General features: G+C 41.8%; 2 protein-coding genes across 2 annotated transcripts; both read left to right on the forward strand.

The window, feature by feature from the left end:
• LOC109717243 (protein CHUP1, chloroplastic) lies at nucleotides 4138-9559 on the forward strand. Its single transcript, XM_020242916.1, has 9 exons — nucleotides 4138-4562; nucleotides 4650-4726; nucleotides 4810-5577; nucleotides 6502-7863; nucleotides 7951-8082; nucleotides 8229-8410; nucleotides 8587-8698; nucleotides 8894-9037; nucleotides 9166-9559. The coding sequence occupies exons 1-9, from the start codon at nucleotides 4466-4468 to the stop codon at nucleotides 9262-9264; spliced, it is 2973 nt and encodes a 990-aa protein (XP_020098505.1). The 5' UTR covers nucleotides 4138-4465; the 3' UTR covers nucleotides 9265-9559.
• LOC109717867 (oleosin 16 kDa) lies at nucleotides 10961-12507 on the forward strand (the record flags this gene model as incomplete). Its single annotated transcript, XM_020243815.1, is given in 1 exon segment — nucleotides 10961-12507. A coding segment is annotated over 1 exon segment (403 nt), but the record flags the coding sequence as incomplete, so codon positions are not given.

Consider the following 14119-nt stretch of genomic DNA (forward strand, 5'->3'; position numbering starts at 1 on the left):
ACCTTAAGCAAAAAACCGAATTGAGCATGTAAAAAGAGCTTGGTAAATAAACGCAAATGGAGTCCCACAGATATTAAGAGTTCATATATTAATAGTCTTGTATCGGATAACAAATGAGAGAGTAAAAGGTTAAAATGCACCAGTAATACACAGTTATTAGCTTAAGTTTTTAGATTAAATGAATTTTATTAGATATGTCATATTTTTGGCGTCAGTAGAACTAGATTGGGCTTCTAATAGCACACATAACTTTTAGTTTTTTTTTTTTTTTTTTTTTCCCTGGGCTTTTGCTTATCCACCTCCGTTTTTCAAAATACTCTTCTAAATTTTAAATTCTGTTGGTAAATTCTTAGGGGAATAGATATATTCAAAAGAATTTTTTAATAACCAAATAATATATTTTGACCAAGCGTAGATAAATTAGATTTTTTAAAAAATTTTGAAGAACAAGTTCGAAATTTTTTTTTCTTATCTAAATAAATCCAAATCTAATCTATCGAATGATTATAAAAAATAGAAGGATCCAGAGTTTTGCACTTGCTAATAAAAAGCTGCAGAGCGGGAAGCCGCAGCTAATAGTCCCTCCTCTTCCGAGTTTGAGAGATTAAAAACTCCGTGAACGAGTTACGAAAGCGCGTGGCGAAGCTCGAAGAAGAATCAAATCAAGTATCACTACTGCAGCAACAGCTAATTACTAGTCTTCAGGGTGATTTGGAGAAGCCCAAAGCTGTGAATAAGCACTCCAAATGGAGTTGGTCGAGTAAAGCAAAAATAAGACCCTGTGGTGTGTAGAAAAGAAGCTGAACTTGGAAAGCTTGCAAGAAGCAGCTAAAACAACAGTGGTTGTAGCCATGCACAAACTGGTAATGTAAGTGGTATCAATTGTTTAGGTTTGATGATTGAGTATGAGAGTGTGCTTCTTACTTTGGGGGGCAATTACACAATTTGTCGCTTGACTTATCTTTAAGTTCCATTTAGATCGTTAAATTTTAAGCACTTGCAATTGTTTCAAATAGGTCAGTTTGTCACGTCCAATTTACTTTTTCTAATATAGAGATGACATGACAGCTGAATCAGTATAATTTTTAAACGGTATGGCTATTGCATCGTTAGCAAAATTCTACTGTTGTGTCATATCTTAATTATGAAAATTAAATAGAATTTGGGAAAATAATCCGATTCAAATAAAATTGAGACTACACGATCTAAATAAACTTCGAGATTAGTTCAGTGACTTGGAGTGTAATTTACCCGATTGTGTATTATGTTATAGGCTTGTGTGATAAGGGAGAAAGCAATTGTGTAGGGATTTGAAAGCCAAATATACATGATACATGATATATATAATTTTTGAGCTCTACAATATGACATTCTACGTATATAGACACTTGTGTTCAAGTACTTTTGCGCGTATTTTACAACCAAAAAGAAAGTGATTCCTACTTCCCCCCACCTCCCCTAGAGCTCAAAACCGCTTCAGCACAACACGATCGTGCAATTCATTTCGCTCATCGGAGGAGCAGAGGAGAAAGAACCGGCGCGGGGGACTTTGGTGGATCGGGCCCTAACCCGGCCCAAGATCGAATTTTAGTTTGGGTCCGATCTAGATAGTCAGAGTACATGAGACGGGGGAGAGAGTCACGACGGTGCGTCTCCGGCAGACGGTCACGGTGGTGACAGAGTGTGTAGCGAGTTATGGTTCAACCTACGGGCGAACTGATTGGATTTGGGTCAAGGCATGGTTATGAGTATTTCAAATATAATGCTCCATGGAAATGATGTAATATATAGTTTTAAATTCTCTTACATCTGTGATATGCCTTTTGCAAATGTTTGATGCCATTGTCTCCTATTTGGATCGGTATGCATGGACTTTGTTACGCCTTAGACGGACAGAAAAAACTCTGTCTATTATGTGGGTCTGTTTATGGCTCAAACTGTCCAAATTGACGATGTTAGATCATAACAGTACATCTCTCCACCAGAAAAAAGAGGAAAAAAAAAAAAGTCGTGTTCAATTAAATACCCAGAAAGAATAATTTGCCTTTTATTTGATTGAGTTGCTAAATAGCTTATTCTCTATCTTATTAATTTTAAGTATTTGACAAATAAATAAATAAATAATTCGAAACTTCTGTAATAATCTGAGGTCTCTGAAGCATGACAAGCTTTATTTTCTATTATTACAGTGAAAAATTAGTAGTGCCTTTTCGAATAACTATAGAAGCATCCATATGCGGTAGGGGTGTAAAACGGGCCGGGCGGCCCATGGAACGACTGTGGGCTGGGCTGTGGCCTGGCACTGCTACTGTAGTACCTGTAGCGGGCCGGTCTGGCCCGGCTCTATAGGCCGTGTTGGGCCAAGCTTCTGCGATCCGTAGGCCCGGTACGGCACGACCCGTGTCGAGCCTGGGTCGTGTCAGGCCAGAAGGTTGAAGCGCAGCCTGGGAAAGGATGGCCCAGGTACTTGATAAGGCCTGTAGGTCTATTGGACTATGAATTTGAAAATTATAGGCCTGGCTTTGCCACCAGGCCTGTATAAGCTAGGCCAGATCCCTTAGGGCCTGTACCCAAGTCCAAGGGTCTGGCAAACCCTTGGACAGTGGGCTCAACGGCTGTTGAGCCGTTGAGTGCTCTTTTTATTTTCGAAAATATACTTTATTATTATTATTATTTAAAAAGCTTAAAAAATTAAAAAGATATTTTTTTGATCAAAATGATATAATGTCCTCACTAACATTCAAAATTTTACTATTAGAAAGGATATTTTGGTCAAAAATTATTAAAAATTATGGAAAAAACTAATATTAGTTTTATATTGAAAAGTTAAATTTATTGTTTGTGTTTTAGTTTTTTTGAAATTTTTAAAAAATTTTTTAAAAAGTTGGGTATAATAGTGTAAATTAAAAACTATAAGTCAAAAAATTATTATTTAAACTCTTTTTCTTAAAAAAATAATTAAAAAAATACAAAAAAGGACGATCGGAAAGAAATAGGAGGAAAAAAGAGCCTATTAGGCTATTACTAGGCTAGGACAAAGCCCGGCGAGGGGCCGGGCCGGGCCGACCCTTGGCCCGATTCGGCCCGGTTAATGTGGTCCATGCCGTTACACCCCTACATATGCCCTGCTATTGAGATTTTAAGGGCCTGCACAATTTAAGAATCGGATGTAAGGATGCAACCGGATCCGGGCTCTTGGAGCTCTGTCCCCAATACGCTTCATCCGGGTCAGGTAAAAGAATCGAAAGGAAGACAGAAGATTTCTTGCTTTTTTTCATTCACTCCGATCCGTCCCCCTCCCCCCACAAAAAAGAAATCAATCTATTCCAAATCTGTTCCGATTCGTCCAGAAAAATAGGGGAGGCAGATAGGAAGCCCCTTCGGCTGTGAGATCAATCACAATGGGCCCACATCAATCCTTTGAGAGTTTTTGGGGTTGGCCATTTCTCTTCCCTTGGGGATGACCACAACATTGCTGTCCCTGTAAACCATGTTGGGCCCAAATCTTATGGACCCCCACTCTAGATGTTGGGCTCCTCGTCCCATCCAATGGTTGAGAATTCAAAGACAACTCCCACTTTCTTAATTCTTGACCCACCCACCCACCCACCCACACACACACTCTTTACTGCCACACATTCATGTGAACAGGAAAGAACCGTCACTATACAGCACTAGTAAACACACATAAAGCACATTAAAAAGCCAGGAAGATCCTTCCCCCCTCTTATCACACGACAAGATAGAAACTTTGTCAGTTTCTCTAGATTGACAATTACTTCTTTTCTACGTGTTCTGTGAATTGGTTGAGACATCTCGTGAAGTTTTATTTTCGCGCATAATAATTATTTAATATTTTTCAACGATATAGTACCAAAACTCTATGAATTCGTGTCTTACGAGACTGCTACTTTTTTATAATTTTATCCGATATAATTCGAGTCTTGCCTGTCTCATTTAATTATCTCCCATCTAATTCGTCTACATCAAAGCAAGAGATCTTGAATTTGAATCGATCCCGTCTCATTTATTTATTTATTTTTTTATTTAATTCAAGTCCACATCTTTGGTCTCTCAAAACGTGGAGTATAGAAACGAGGAAGAGTGTTAAATTAAAAGTATCAATTCGACCCGTGCAGTAAAACCAGATGGAGAAGGCCAACCACATGTTTTGGTGGTGTTCCCTTGCTCCACCCAGAAATGTCATGGCTCTCTATCCATTTTAGACTTGCGGATAAAGAACTTCTTCCTTGTGTTAGGATCCATGCTAGATATCCCTTGGCCTGTTCCTTAGAATTTAACTAGATATCTTTATGTCTTGGCCTAGTGAGTTGACATAGTTATACTTTATCATCTTCTTCTTCTTAATTATCCTTCTTCTTGGTTTTGAATCCTTTTTTGGCGGTTGGAATTGGCCAAGTAATGAGAGAAGGGATAAGGAATGTTTGGATAAGCATATCTCTTCATGCTTGTTAGATTAGGCTTCGTGGTTGCGGCCTCGATCGCAGCCTATGCAGTTAGGCAGGTTAACTGTTCGCGGCCGCTGCAAGTAAAGCCTCCAGGTACTTCACTTACTGTTAAGTTTAAATTTTGAATCAACAAATATGTTGTTCTGTGCTTCCCTACAATTATCTTCTGCTGTGCTTCAGAAAATGGCGAGCTGGCACCAAAACTTGAGCATAAAGAGGAAGAGGAAAAAGATTCGGAATATGATGTCAAAGAACATGTATGTATAGATTATTTCCTGCTTATTTTGTTTGTAGTTTTGTTAAGTGTGTGGTTTTGATTTACAACCTCATATCTTTATAGGTTGAGAAAGAAGAAGAGGAGGAGGAGGAGGAGGAGAAAGTTAAAACAATCAACAGCGTGATAAATCCAGCCCAAAGCAATTCGACTCCTGTCAACATAGAAGATGATGAAATGCTCCCCGACTTCGAAAACCTCCTCTCCGGAGAAATCGAATTACCGCTGCCGAACGATAAGTTCGACGTCAAGGAGAAGTCTCAGTACGATATCGAGATGGCCAACAATGCTTCTGAATTGGAGAGGCTTCGCAATTTGGTTAAGGAGTTGGAGGAAAGGGAGGTTAAGCTCGAAGGCGAGCTTCTCGAGTACTACGGCCTTAAAGAGCAGGAGTCGGATATAGCTGAATTGCAGAAGCAGCTGAAGATCAAGACAGTGGAGATTGATATGCTGAACATAACAATAAACTCTTTGCAAGCGGAGAGGAAGAAGCTTCAGGAGGAAATCGCGCAAAGTGCTTCTGCGAAGAAGGAGTTGGAGGTTGCGAGAAACAAGATAAAGGAGCTTCAGAGGCAGATACAGCTCGACGCGAGCCAGACGAAGGGGCAGCTTCTGCTTCTGAAGCAGCAGGTCACGGGGCTGCAGGCGAAGGAGGAGGAGGCGTCGAAGAGAGATGCGGAGGTCGAGAAGAAGCTGAAAGCTTTTAAGGAGATGGAAGTGGAGGTGGTGGAGTTGAGGAGGAGGAGCAAGGAGCTGCAGCATGAGAAGAGGGAGCTGACGGTGAAGCTTGATGCTGCTGAAGCCAAAGTGGCAGAGCTCTCCAATTTGACAGAGGTATGTAAACTGTAAAATTTCTATTTACTTGTACAAATTTTGGAGCTTTTCATTGTGCAAATGATTAGTTAGTTGCTCTTTTTCGGACCACTTTTTATCGTTGTACCGTCGATGGCTGCAGGAAAAAGTGGTTAGCAACCATGGCCCGGTTTTGTTTGGTGTGTAGAGTCGCTGTATTTTATCCTAGTTTAATTTCTTTACTGTGTTGTCACTTTAGGCCCATGTTATTGGTTTTATATGTTTGTTTCCATGCTACATATTTCCTTTTACACAGGATTGAGGTGTGTGGTTATGGTTTAGCAGCATGTGTGGAGTTTGGATTTGTTGTATTCGGGCATCATACATTTGTCTGTATCCTTTCAGTTTTACAGTAAATGTAATCGAAAATATTAGCTTAATAAGGCATTTTTCTGATTTCCGTTTGGATTAAGCCTGTGTAATTACTCCTAAGAAAAAGCAATGTTTTAATCTTGAGCACTACTTTTTTTTATTCTAAATATCATTTTGCGGCGTAAGCATAAATTGATAGTAGCACTCTTCGTTGAAGGGTTATCGAGAGAGAATATTCTTAACTACTATTTCGCTTTTACCTGATTCTAAGTTCTTTAAGAAAATTTTAGTTTGAAAATAAGTGCAGTGAGTCCTGAAGGACTGACCGGCAAAAGGTTCTAAATTGACATACATAAATCTTGTTATGAACTTAATTTCAGGCAAGGTAAAAGCGAAAAGGGAAGAAATAGTGATTTCGTCATAGAATAAGCAAAATTTTTTATTGTGAGGAGTGAACGTAAATGTTCGAACAATCATCATATATGCGTTTTCGCCCCTCTGTTTAAATAGAGTAGATAGTGCCTACGTATTTGTTTTTGTTCTTCACACAGAAAAAGAAAGTCTAAGAACATATCTTTCTCATTGATAACACAGAGTGATTTGGTCGCCAGCGCGAGAGAGGAGATCACCAATCTAAGACACATCAATGAAGATCTCTCCAAGCAAGTTGAAGGCCTACAAATGAACCGGTTCAGCGAAGTAGAGGAACTGGTCTACCTGCGCTGGGTCAACGCGTGCCTACGCTACGAACTCCGGAATTACCAAACTACTTCAGGCAAAATCTCGGCTCGCGATCTGAACAAAAGCTTAAGCCCGAAATCGCAAGAGAGAGCCAAACAGCTTATGCTAGAATACGCTGGATCCGAGCGCGGCCAAGGCGACACCGATCTCGAAAGTGTTTCCTCAATGCCTTCTTCGCCAGGAAGCGAAGACTTCGACAATGCTTCTATAGACAGCTTATCTAGCAGATACAGCTCTCTCAGCAAGAAACCAACTATAATTCAAAAGCTTAAGAAGTGGGGGAAAAGCAAGGATGATAACGGCTCTTTAGCCTCGCCCACAAGGTCCCCGATGAGGACTAGTGTGAGTAAAGCGAAGGGCCCGTTGGAAGCTCTGATGCTAAGAAACGCCGGAGATGGCATGGCCATCACTAGTTTCGGAAGGAAAGAACAAGACCCCAATGACTTCTTGGAAGATGCTAATCTCCCGCAGATAAGAACGCAAATGTCGTCGAATGACCAATTGAACAATGTGGCGGCTTCGTTCCACCTTATGTCGAGGACGGTCGAAGGTGTAGCTGAGGACAAGTATCCGGCATTCAAAGACAGGCACAAGCTCGCGTTGGAGAGGGAGAAGGCGATAAAGGAGAAAGCAGACCAAGCGAGAGCGGAGAGGTTCGGCAATAGTAGCAGTGATTTGAAAACCAAAGTAGAGAGGGAGAAACCTGTTTCGCTCCCTCCGAAGCTAGCCCAAATAAAGGAGAAGGTTCCAACGGCTAGTTCGGATTCAAATGAGCAGTCTAGTGATAGCAAAATGGATAGTGCGGTAGTAGTGAGTAAAACCAAGCTTGCTCACATTGAGAAAAGGGCTCCGAGAGTTCCTCGCCCGCCACCGACACCGTCGGGCGGTGCTCCTGCAAGTGGTAATACCTCAGGTGGCTTACCGCCACCGCCTCCACGTCCGCCACCGCCTCCAGGTGCGCCGCCACCACCGCCGCCACCTGGCAGGCCTGGCGGGCCACCGCCACCGCCGCCACCTCCTGGAGGCCTATTGAAGGGCACCGGAGGAGGCGACAAAGTGCATCGCGCCCCGGAGCTGGTTGAATTCTACCAGACGCTGATGAAGCGTGAGGCGAAGAAGGAACCGACTTCTCTGGGTTCTACGACATCGAGCACCGCTGACGCGAGAAGCAATATGATCGGAGAGATCGAGAACCGATCGACATTCCTCTTAGCTGTGAGTATCAGTTTCTGAATAGACTTTGTCTGAATTTTTCCATACACAATGCGAGTTACCAAAGTTACGCAATTTGGTTTGATTCAGGTAAAAGCTGATGTTGAGACACAAGGTGATTTTGTTGAATCTTTGGCCACCGAGGTCCGAGCTGCAAGATTTACAAATATTGAAGATCTTGTCTCCTTTGTTAATTGGCTGGACGAAGAACTGTCCTTCTTGGTTGGCAGCAACTGCTTTAACTAATTTCTCATTTACGCTTCATACCGTATTTCTGATTACATACCGTAGCAACTTCAAATGCTACAACTAACAAAATCTCCAAGTTACTTCCTATCTTATAAGGCATGTAATTTCTGTTTTGGTAGGTCGATGAACGGGCCGTTCTTAAGCACTTCGATTGGCCTGAGAGTAAAGCTGATGCCCTGAGAGAGGCGGCTTTCGAATACCAGGACCTGATGAAATTAGAGAAACAGGTCTCGTCTTTCGTCGACGACCCTAAACTTTCATGTGAACCTGCACTGAAGAAAATGTACTCGCTGCTCGAAAAGTAAGTCTCTGATGCCCAAATTGGTATATCTCAGTAACTCGAAAGAGGCATCTAAATAAGCAAGCACTACGAAAAGCAAAACACTAATTTCATTTCTTGAGCTTCTGACAAACAAATAGGAACTGATTTTTATGTTTTCTTCAATATACTTAATATTGCTGTAACTTGATTTTCAGAGTCGAGCAGAGCGTTTACGCGCTCCTGCGAACCCGAGATATGGCTATTTCACGCTATAGGGAGTTCGGAATTCCAGTTGATTGGTTATCAGATGCAGGTGTAGTGGGCAAGGTATGTGTGAAACAACCAACTCTGACAACTTAAGCTGTTATTAGAGAATAGTGTTCTAAATTTCAATATTTTCATAACCACAGATCCACTAACCGATATTCATTCTTTATTGTGTGATACTTCAGCAATTGACTTAAATATCTTGATGACGAAAAAAAAAATTCACTAAAAAACGATTTGAATTGTTGTTTGCAGATCAAACTATCATCTGTCCAACTGGCAAAGAAGTACATGAAGAGGGTCGCGACCGAGCTCGATGCTTTGAACGGCGCCGAGAAAGAGCATAACAGGGAATTCTTGCTTCTCCAGGGTGTGAGGTTCGCCTTCAGGGTTCATCAGGTGCGAGTTCTATCGACATCAAACAACTACAACTACTTTCTTTAGGTGTTTTGAACTTATTAGCCATGCAAAGTTATTACATGAAAGAACTTTTCAGTTAGAAACTAATCTTGTGATGTATATCACAGTTTGCGGGAGGATTCGACGCGGAGAGCATGCGGGCATTCGAGGAACTGAGAAGCAGGATGAATACGCAAGTTCCTGGTGCTCAGAAAACTGATGCCTGAGCTCTATTCGACAAGGATGAAAAAGTTGTAAGATGCTGATATATACACAAGATAAAGTTGCTAGTAATAATAATTTAAATTAAGATCCGGATGAGAAAGCTGTATAGGCACCCTCCTTGAATTTTATTATGTTGTTGGTGCAGTTTGATTATATTTGCAGGACCTAGTTTCATTCACTTGCGCACTGATGTTCATGTAGCAAAACAGCAAAAAAAACATTGTTATATATGCGAGTTCTTTGTAATTTGTTTTTTTGTTTTTGTTTTTTTGAGAAATAGGTAGCCTCGTTTGATTATATATGCGAGTTCTTTGTAATTTGTGAAATGTAAATTGCAACCTCGTGTAGATGATGGCTAGCCTCGTTTTGTACGGAAGATAAATTTACTTATTGCTTGAATTACTTGATGACCACATTATGACTAAAATTTATGTTAAATTACCGACCCTCCCTAACGCAAGTATCAAATGGCTTAATGGTTGATATCCGAGATCGCAAATTCGAAGTGTAGGAGTTTATTTATTAAAAAAAATAAACAAAGTGGGCAATATGTTATCTTAAAAGTTAAATTTTAACTTTAATAAATTTATAGTTACGAAAATAACATGAAATATACTAATTAAATATGTCAAAATAAATAATATATTTAAAATTTAAATTTAAAGTATAATTAATTGATTCAAATTAAATAAATTTAAAAATATAATAATACAAATAAAATTGTGAAAATTTAATATTCAGGTTCGTTGTGTATGATTTTACCTTCATTAAATACCAAAGAAACAAATGGAGGTAAACTCGGGGCGGCAGCTAGAAAACGACAGAAGTAGTTACCACATTTACTCTTTTACATAAATAAATAAATAAATAAATAAACCTAACTTCCGGAAAACAATTACCTAGACCTTGTGTGCAGTTCATCATGAACCGCCGGATGAATAACCTTCTATTCAAAATAATATTTTTCTTTTTAGTATAAAATTATTGGAAAAGAATTCGATTAAGAAAAAAGAAAGGATTGATTGAATGGTATAATAAATATGAATGTACGTTTATAGGACAAAAAAGAGGGAGAAAGCAACATATTGAGAGTTATTGCTCGTACGAAAAAAAGAAAATTATAAAAATATCAAAAATAGTGAAAAATAATAAAAGAATTTTTGTACGTCTATGCCTCTTTCAATTTTTTTTTTTTCTCTAATCTATTTGACCAATCTGTGCGCCTTCTTGGTGTTCTTGCTCCAGCACTTTGGTCGCAAAATTCTGTAATAATAATAATAATAATAATAATAAAGCTCTGCTTTGTTAATGAAACGCCTCCAGATATTATTTTTTAAGGCTCTTGAGTAGATAAGCGCACGGTCTATAGCTGACGCGGTGGACCAGGTCCAGCTAACGATGCCCGGCCGAATCTAGATGCTAGATCAGCCGTCAGATCAGAACGCTCCAGACTCCTCCCACATCACGAGACAGTAATAGCAGGAAAAAGTCGCGGGCCCCCGAACCACACGTGTCACCGCGCATGTTCCAGCACGACGCGCCGAACTCGAGCCAGGTGGTGGGGTTCCTGACCCTGGTGGTCTCGGGCGCGATCCTGCTGGCGCTCACGGGGCTGACCCTGACCGGCTCCGTGATGGGCCTCGTCTTCTTCGGGCCCGTCATCCTCCTCTCCAGCCCCATCTGGGTCCCCGTCGCCGNGGAGCACGCGCCGAACTCGAGCCAGGTGGTGGGGTTCCTGACCCTGGTGGTCTCGGGCGCGATCCTGCTGGCGCTCACGGGGCTGACCCTGACCGGCTCCGTGATGGGCCTCGTCTTCTTCGGGCCCGTCATCCTCCTCTCCAGCCCCATCTGGGTCCCCGTCGCCGCCGCGCTCTTCGTGCTCGCCGCGGGCTCCCTCTGCGCCTGCGGCGCCGCCGTGGCGCTCGTCGCCGGCGCCACGTGGACCTACCGCTACTTCACGGGGCGCCACCCCGTCGGGTCGGGCCGGGTCGACTACGCCCGGAGCCGCATCGCCGACACCGCCAGCCACGTCAAGGACTACGCCCGCGACTACGGCGGCTACCTCCAGAACCGCACCAAGGACGCCGCCCCCGGAGCGTAACGTAGCAGAGCCCTAGAATTCAAAATAAAAAATTTAGGTCTAAACCGTGTTCGGGTCGGGGTTTTGGTTTCGAGTTTTTTCTTTTTTTCTTTTTTTTTTTCCTTTCCTTAAATGTCCGGTTTGGGATACTCTGTTTGAGGTGTGGGTTGAGCACTATGATGAGGTTGATGATATATTGGTGAGCTGGTTTTGAATCGTCCCTTGAATCGGATTACGGGTGGGAAGGTCAACTCGGAGTCACGTGAACTTAGTGTGGTTTACTGTGAAGCTTCTCAAGGCTTTTTAGACTCTTATTTAGAAGTTTATTTAATAAATGGAATATTTGTGTAGTGGTAATGCCAACAAAATCAATGCTATCTGCATATCAATAATTAAAATATAAATTTTATATTCTATTCATTTAAACATTAAAATTCTTTCTGCTATGCTACTATGCTACCTCTTATCTACAATTAGGATGTAAATTTTACCTCTCTCTATCTACAGATTATGATTTTTTTTCTACTAAAATTCTGGTAGTCGTCTGGGTCGTGTTCGACCACAATAGTCTTATAATATCGCAACGGACGGGAGGAACATTTGCAGGGAGCTGGTGTCGGTGACAGGTCAAGACTCCAAGGCTCCCAGAGGGAGTTCCCGCCTCGCCAGGCGCCAAAACGAACACTCACTCGTTAGGGCGAAAGCGCGTAAGGTGCAGCTGAGGGAGGGGGAGAGCTTGGAAATCAGGTCGCTCACTGGCAAGAAGCATAAGGAGAAGGGCCGTAACACCAGGACCATGGAGCGCCGTGCATCAGCCCAGGATAAAATTAAATCGAAAAGCGCTGAGTGCGGGATTCTCCTTAATGACGACGAGGCGCGTTGTTTTAAGGAATTCCTGAGCGTCTCCTCCTAGGAAGTGGAATTTGGGCGCTGTGTCGGTAGTAGGTGGATTGTCCTTTTATCATGTTCCAGTTATGTAGTTGGAATGTTAGGGGTAGTAGGTGGATTGTCCTTTTATCATGTTCCAGTTATGTAGTTGGAATGTTAGGGTCTGAACGACTGGAATAAAAGATGTTTAGTCAAGTCAGTAGTAGCTCAGTTCAGGAGGTCTCTTTTATGTTTCCAAGGATCCAAAGTGGAAGATATCTCTTGCTCTTTTCTTCAATCGTTTGCTAGCACTTTTATCGATAAATGTCATTTTATTAAAGTTGAAAGAGCATCGGGTGGCATTATCACTTGCTGGAGTTCGAAACTCTTCTCATGTAGTGAAGTTCTGATGTGTAGATTCTGCCTCACGGTGAGGCTAAAACATTTAGCTAGTGGTGTGCAATTCTATATTACGAACGTCCATGGCCCCACGACGTGGGAAGGAAAAGAGGAGTTTTGCGACGAATTGGCAGCACTCAAAGGAGTTTGCAATGGCCCGTGGGTAATGTGTGGAGACTTCAACCTTACCGGGAACCAACAAGAGCAAAGTGGTAGAAACTGGAGTGGACGACTGATGACTATGTTCACGGATCTTGTAAACAACCTGCAATTGATCGATCTACCTATGGGCAACCAAGCCTTCACTTGATCTAATATGCAAAACAATCCTACGCTTGCCAAGCTAGATCGTTTCCTCATTTCAACAGAATTAGATCAAGTTTTTCCGTTGAGCAAAGTCCGGGCCTTACCGTGAATTACCTTAGACCACACACCAATTTTGCTTTCCACCTGTGATAAAGTGAAACAAAGGACTGCTCAGATTTAAAAGGTTCTGGCTAGCACACGAGGACTTCTGCAATCTTGTACCCACTTGGTGGGCAGAAGTGCCGCGAAAAGGAGCCAGCATCCTCACCTTTACTTCTAAACTCGGACATTGTCGCATTCGAATTAAAGAATGGTGTTCCACGAGCTACTATAGCATCTCAGAAAAAGATCCAGCAGCTGGATCAATTGGAGGAGCACCACCCATTGACTACACAACAATTGAAGAGACGCAAGCAGCTAAAGAAACAACTTTTGGAGATTGTGGCAGACGAAGAGACTTTATGGAAAACCCGTGCTAAACAACACTGGCTAAAAGAAGGAGACGGCAATACCAATTTCTTTCACGCATGGGCTTATGGGAGGCGTTGTGAGAATTCTATAAGTGAGGTAGAAGACGAAGGTAGAACTTTTCTTAGGGAGGAGGAAAAAAGAGAGTATTTCTTTACCAAATTCAAAGATGTCTTCGCCCCAAGTACCAATGGTACGTCGTCGTGGGGGGATTGGAGTTCTCTCTTTAGAGACAACCCTTTACTAAATGTAGATCACCTCACCTCCTCTTTCTTTTTGGAGGAGATTAAGAAAGCCACATTCCAGTTAGGCAGTGATAAGGCGCTAGGGCAGGACGGGTTCAATCTTATGTTCTATCAGAAATTCTGGGAAGTGGTCAAAGACGATCTCCTGGATATTTTCCAAGATCTTTTCGATGGCAATGTGAATACGGTACCTATGGATTATTCTTTTATCTGTCTCATTCCTAAGAAAGAAGGGGCAAAATCAGTAGGCAATTTTAGGCCGATTAGTCTAATCAACAGTGTACAGAAAGTCATCTCCAAGGTGCTCGCAAACAGATTAGAAAAAGTTATGAAGGACATCATTTCTCCAACCCAATCAGCTTTCATTAAAGGGCATGTTATTTTGGATTCCTTTGCAACAGTGAATAAGATTGTAAGCTGGTGTTCGCGACTAGGGGTGGAAAGTGTAGGTATCAAGGTCGATTTTGAAAAGGCATATGACAGAGTGAGATG

Source organism: Ananas comosus, linkage group 11 (genome assembly GCF_001540865.1).
Source record: "Ananas comosus cultivar F153 linkage group 11, ASM154086v1, whole genome shotgun sequence".
In the NCBI taxonomy this organism is placed as follows: Eukaryota; Viridiplantae; Streptophyta; class Magnoliopsida; order Poales; family Bromeliaceae; genus Ananas; species Ananas comosus.

What these genes read in the sequence shown, in the direction of transcription:
- LOC109717243 (XM_020242916.1), top strand. Translation starts at nt 4,466, where the DNA reads ATGCTTGTTAGATTAGGCTTCGTGGTTGCGGCCTCGATCGCAGCCTAT. An exon ending in ACGAAGAACTGTCCTTCTTG is followed by an intron (nt 8,083 to 8,228) that starts GTTGGCAGCAAC and finishes CTGTTTTGGTAG; the next exon opens with GTCGATGAACGGGCCGTTCT. An exon ending in TCGCCTTCAGGGTTCATCAG is followed by an intron (nt 9,038 to 9,165) that starts GTGCGAGTTCTA and finishes TGTATATCACAG; the next exon opens with TTTGCGGGAGGATTCGACGC.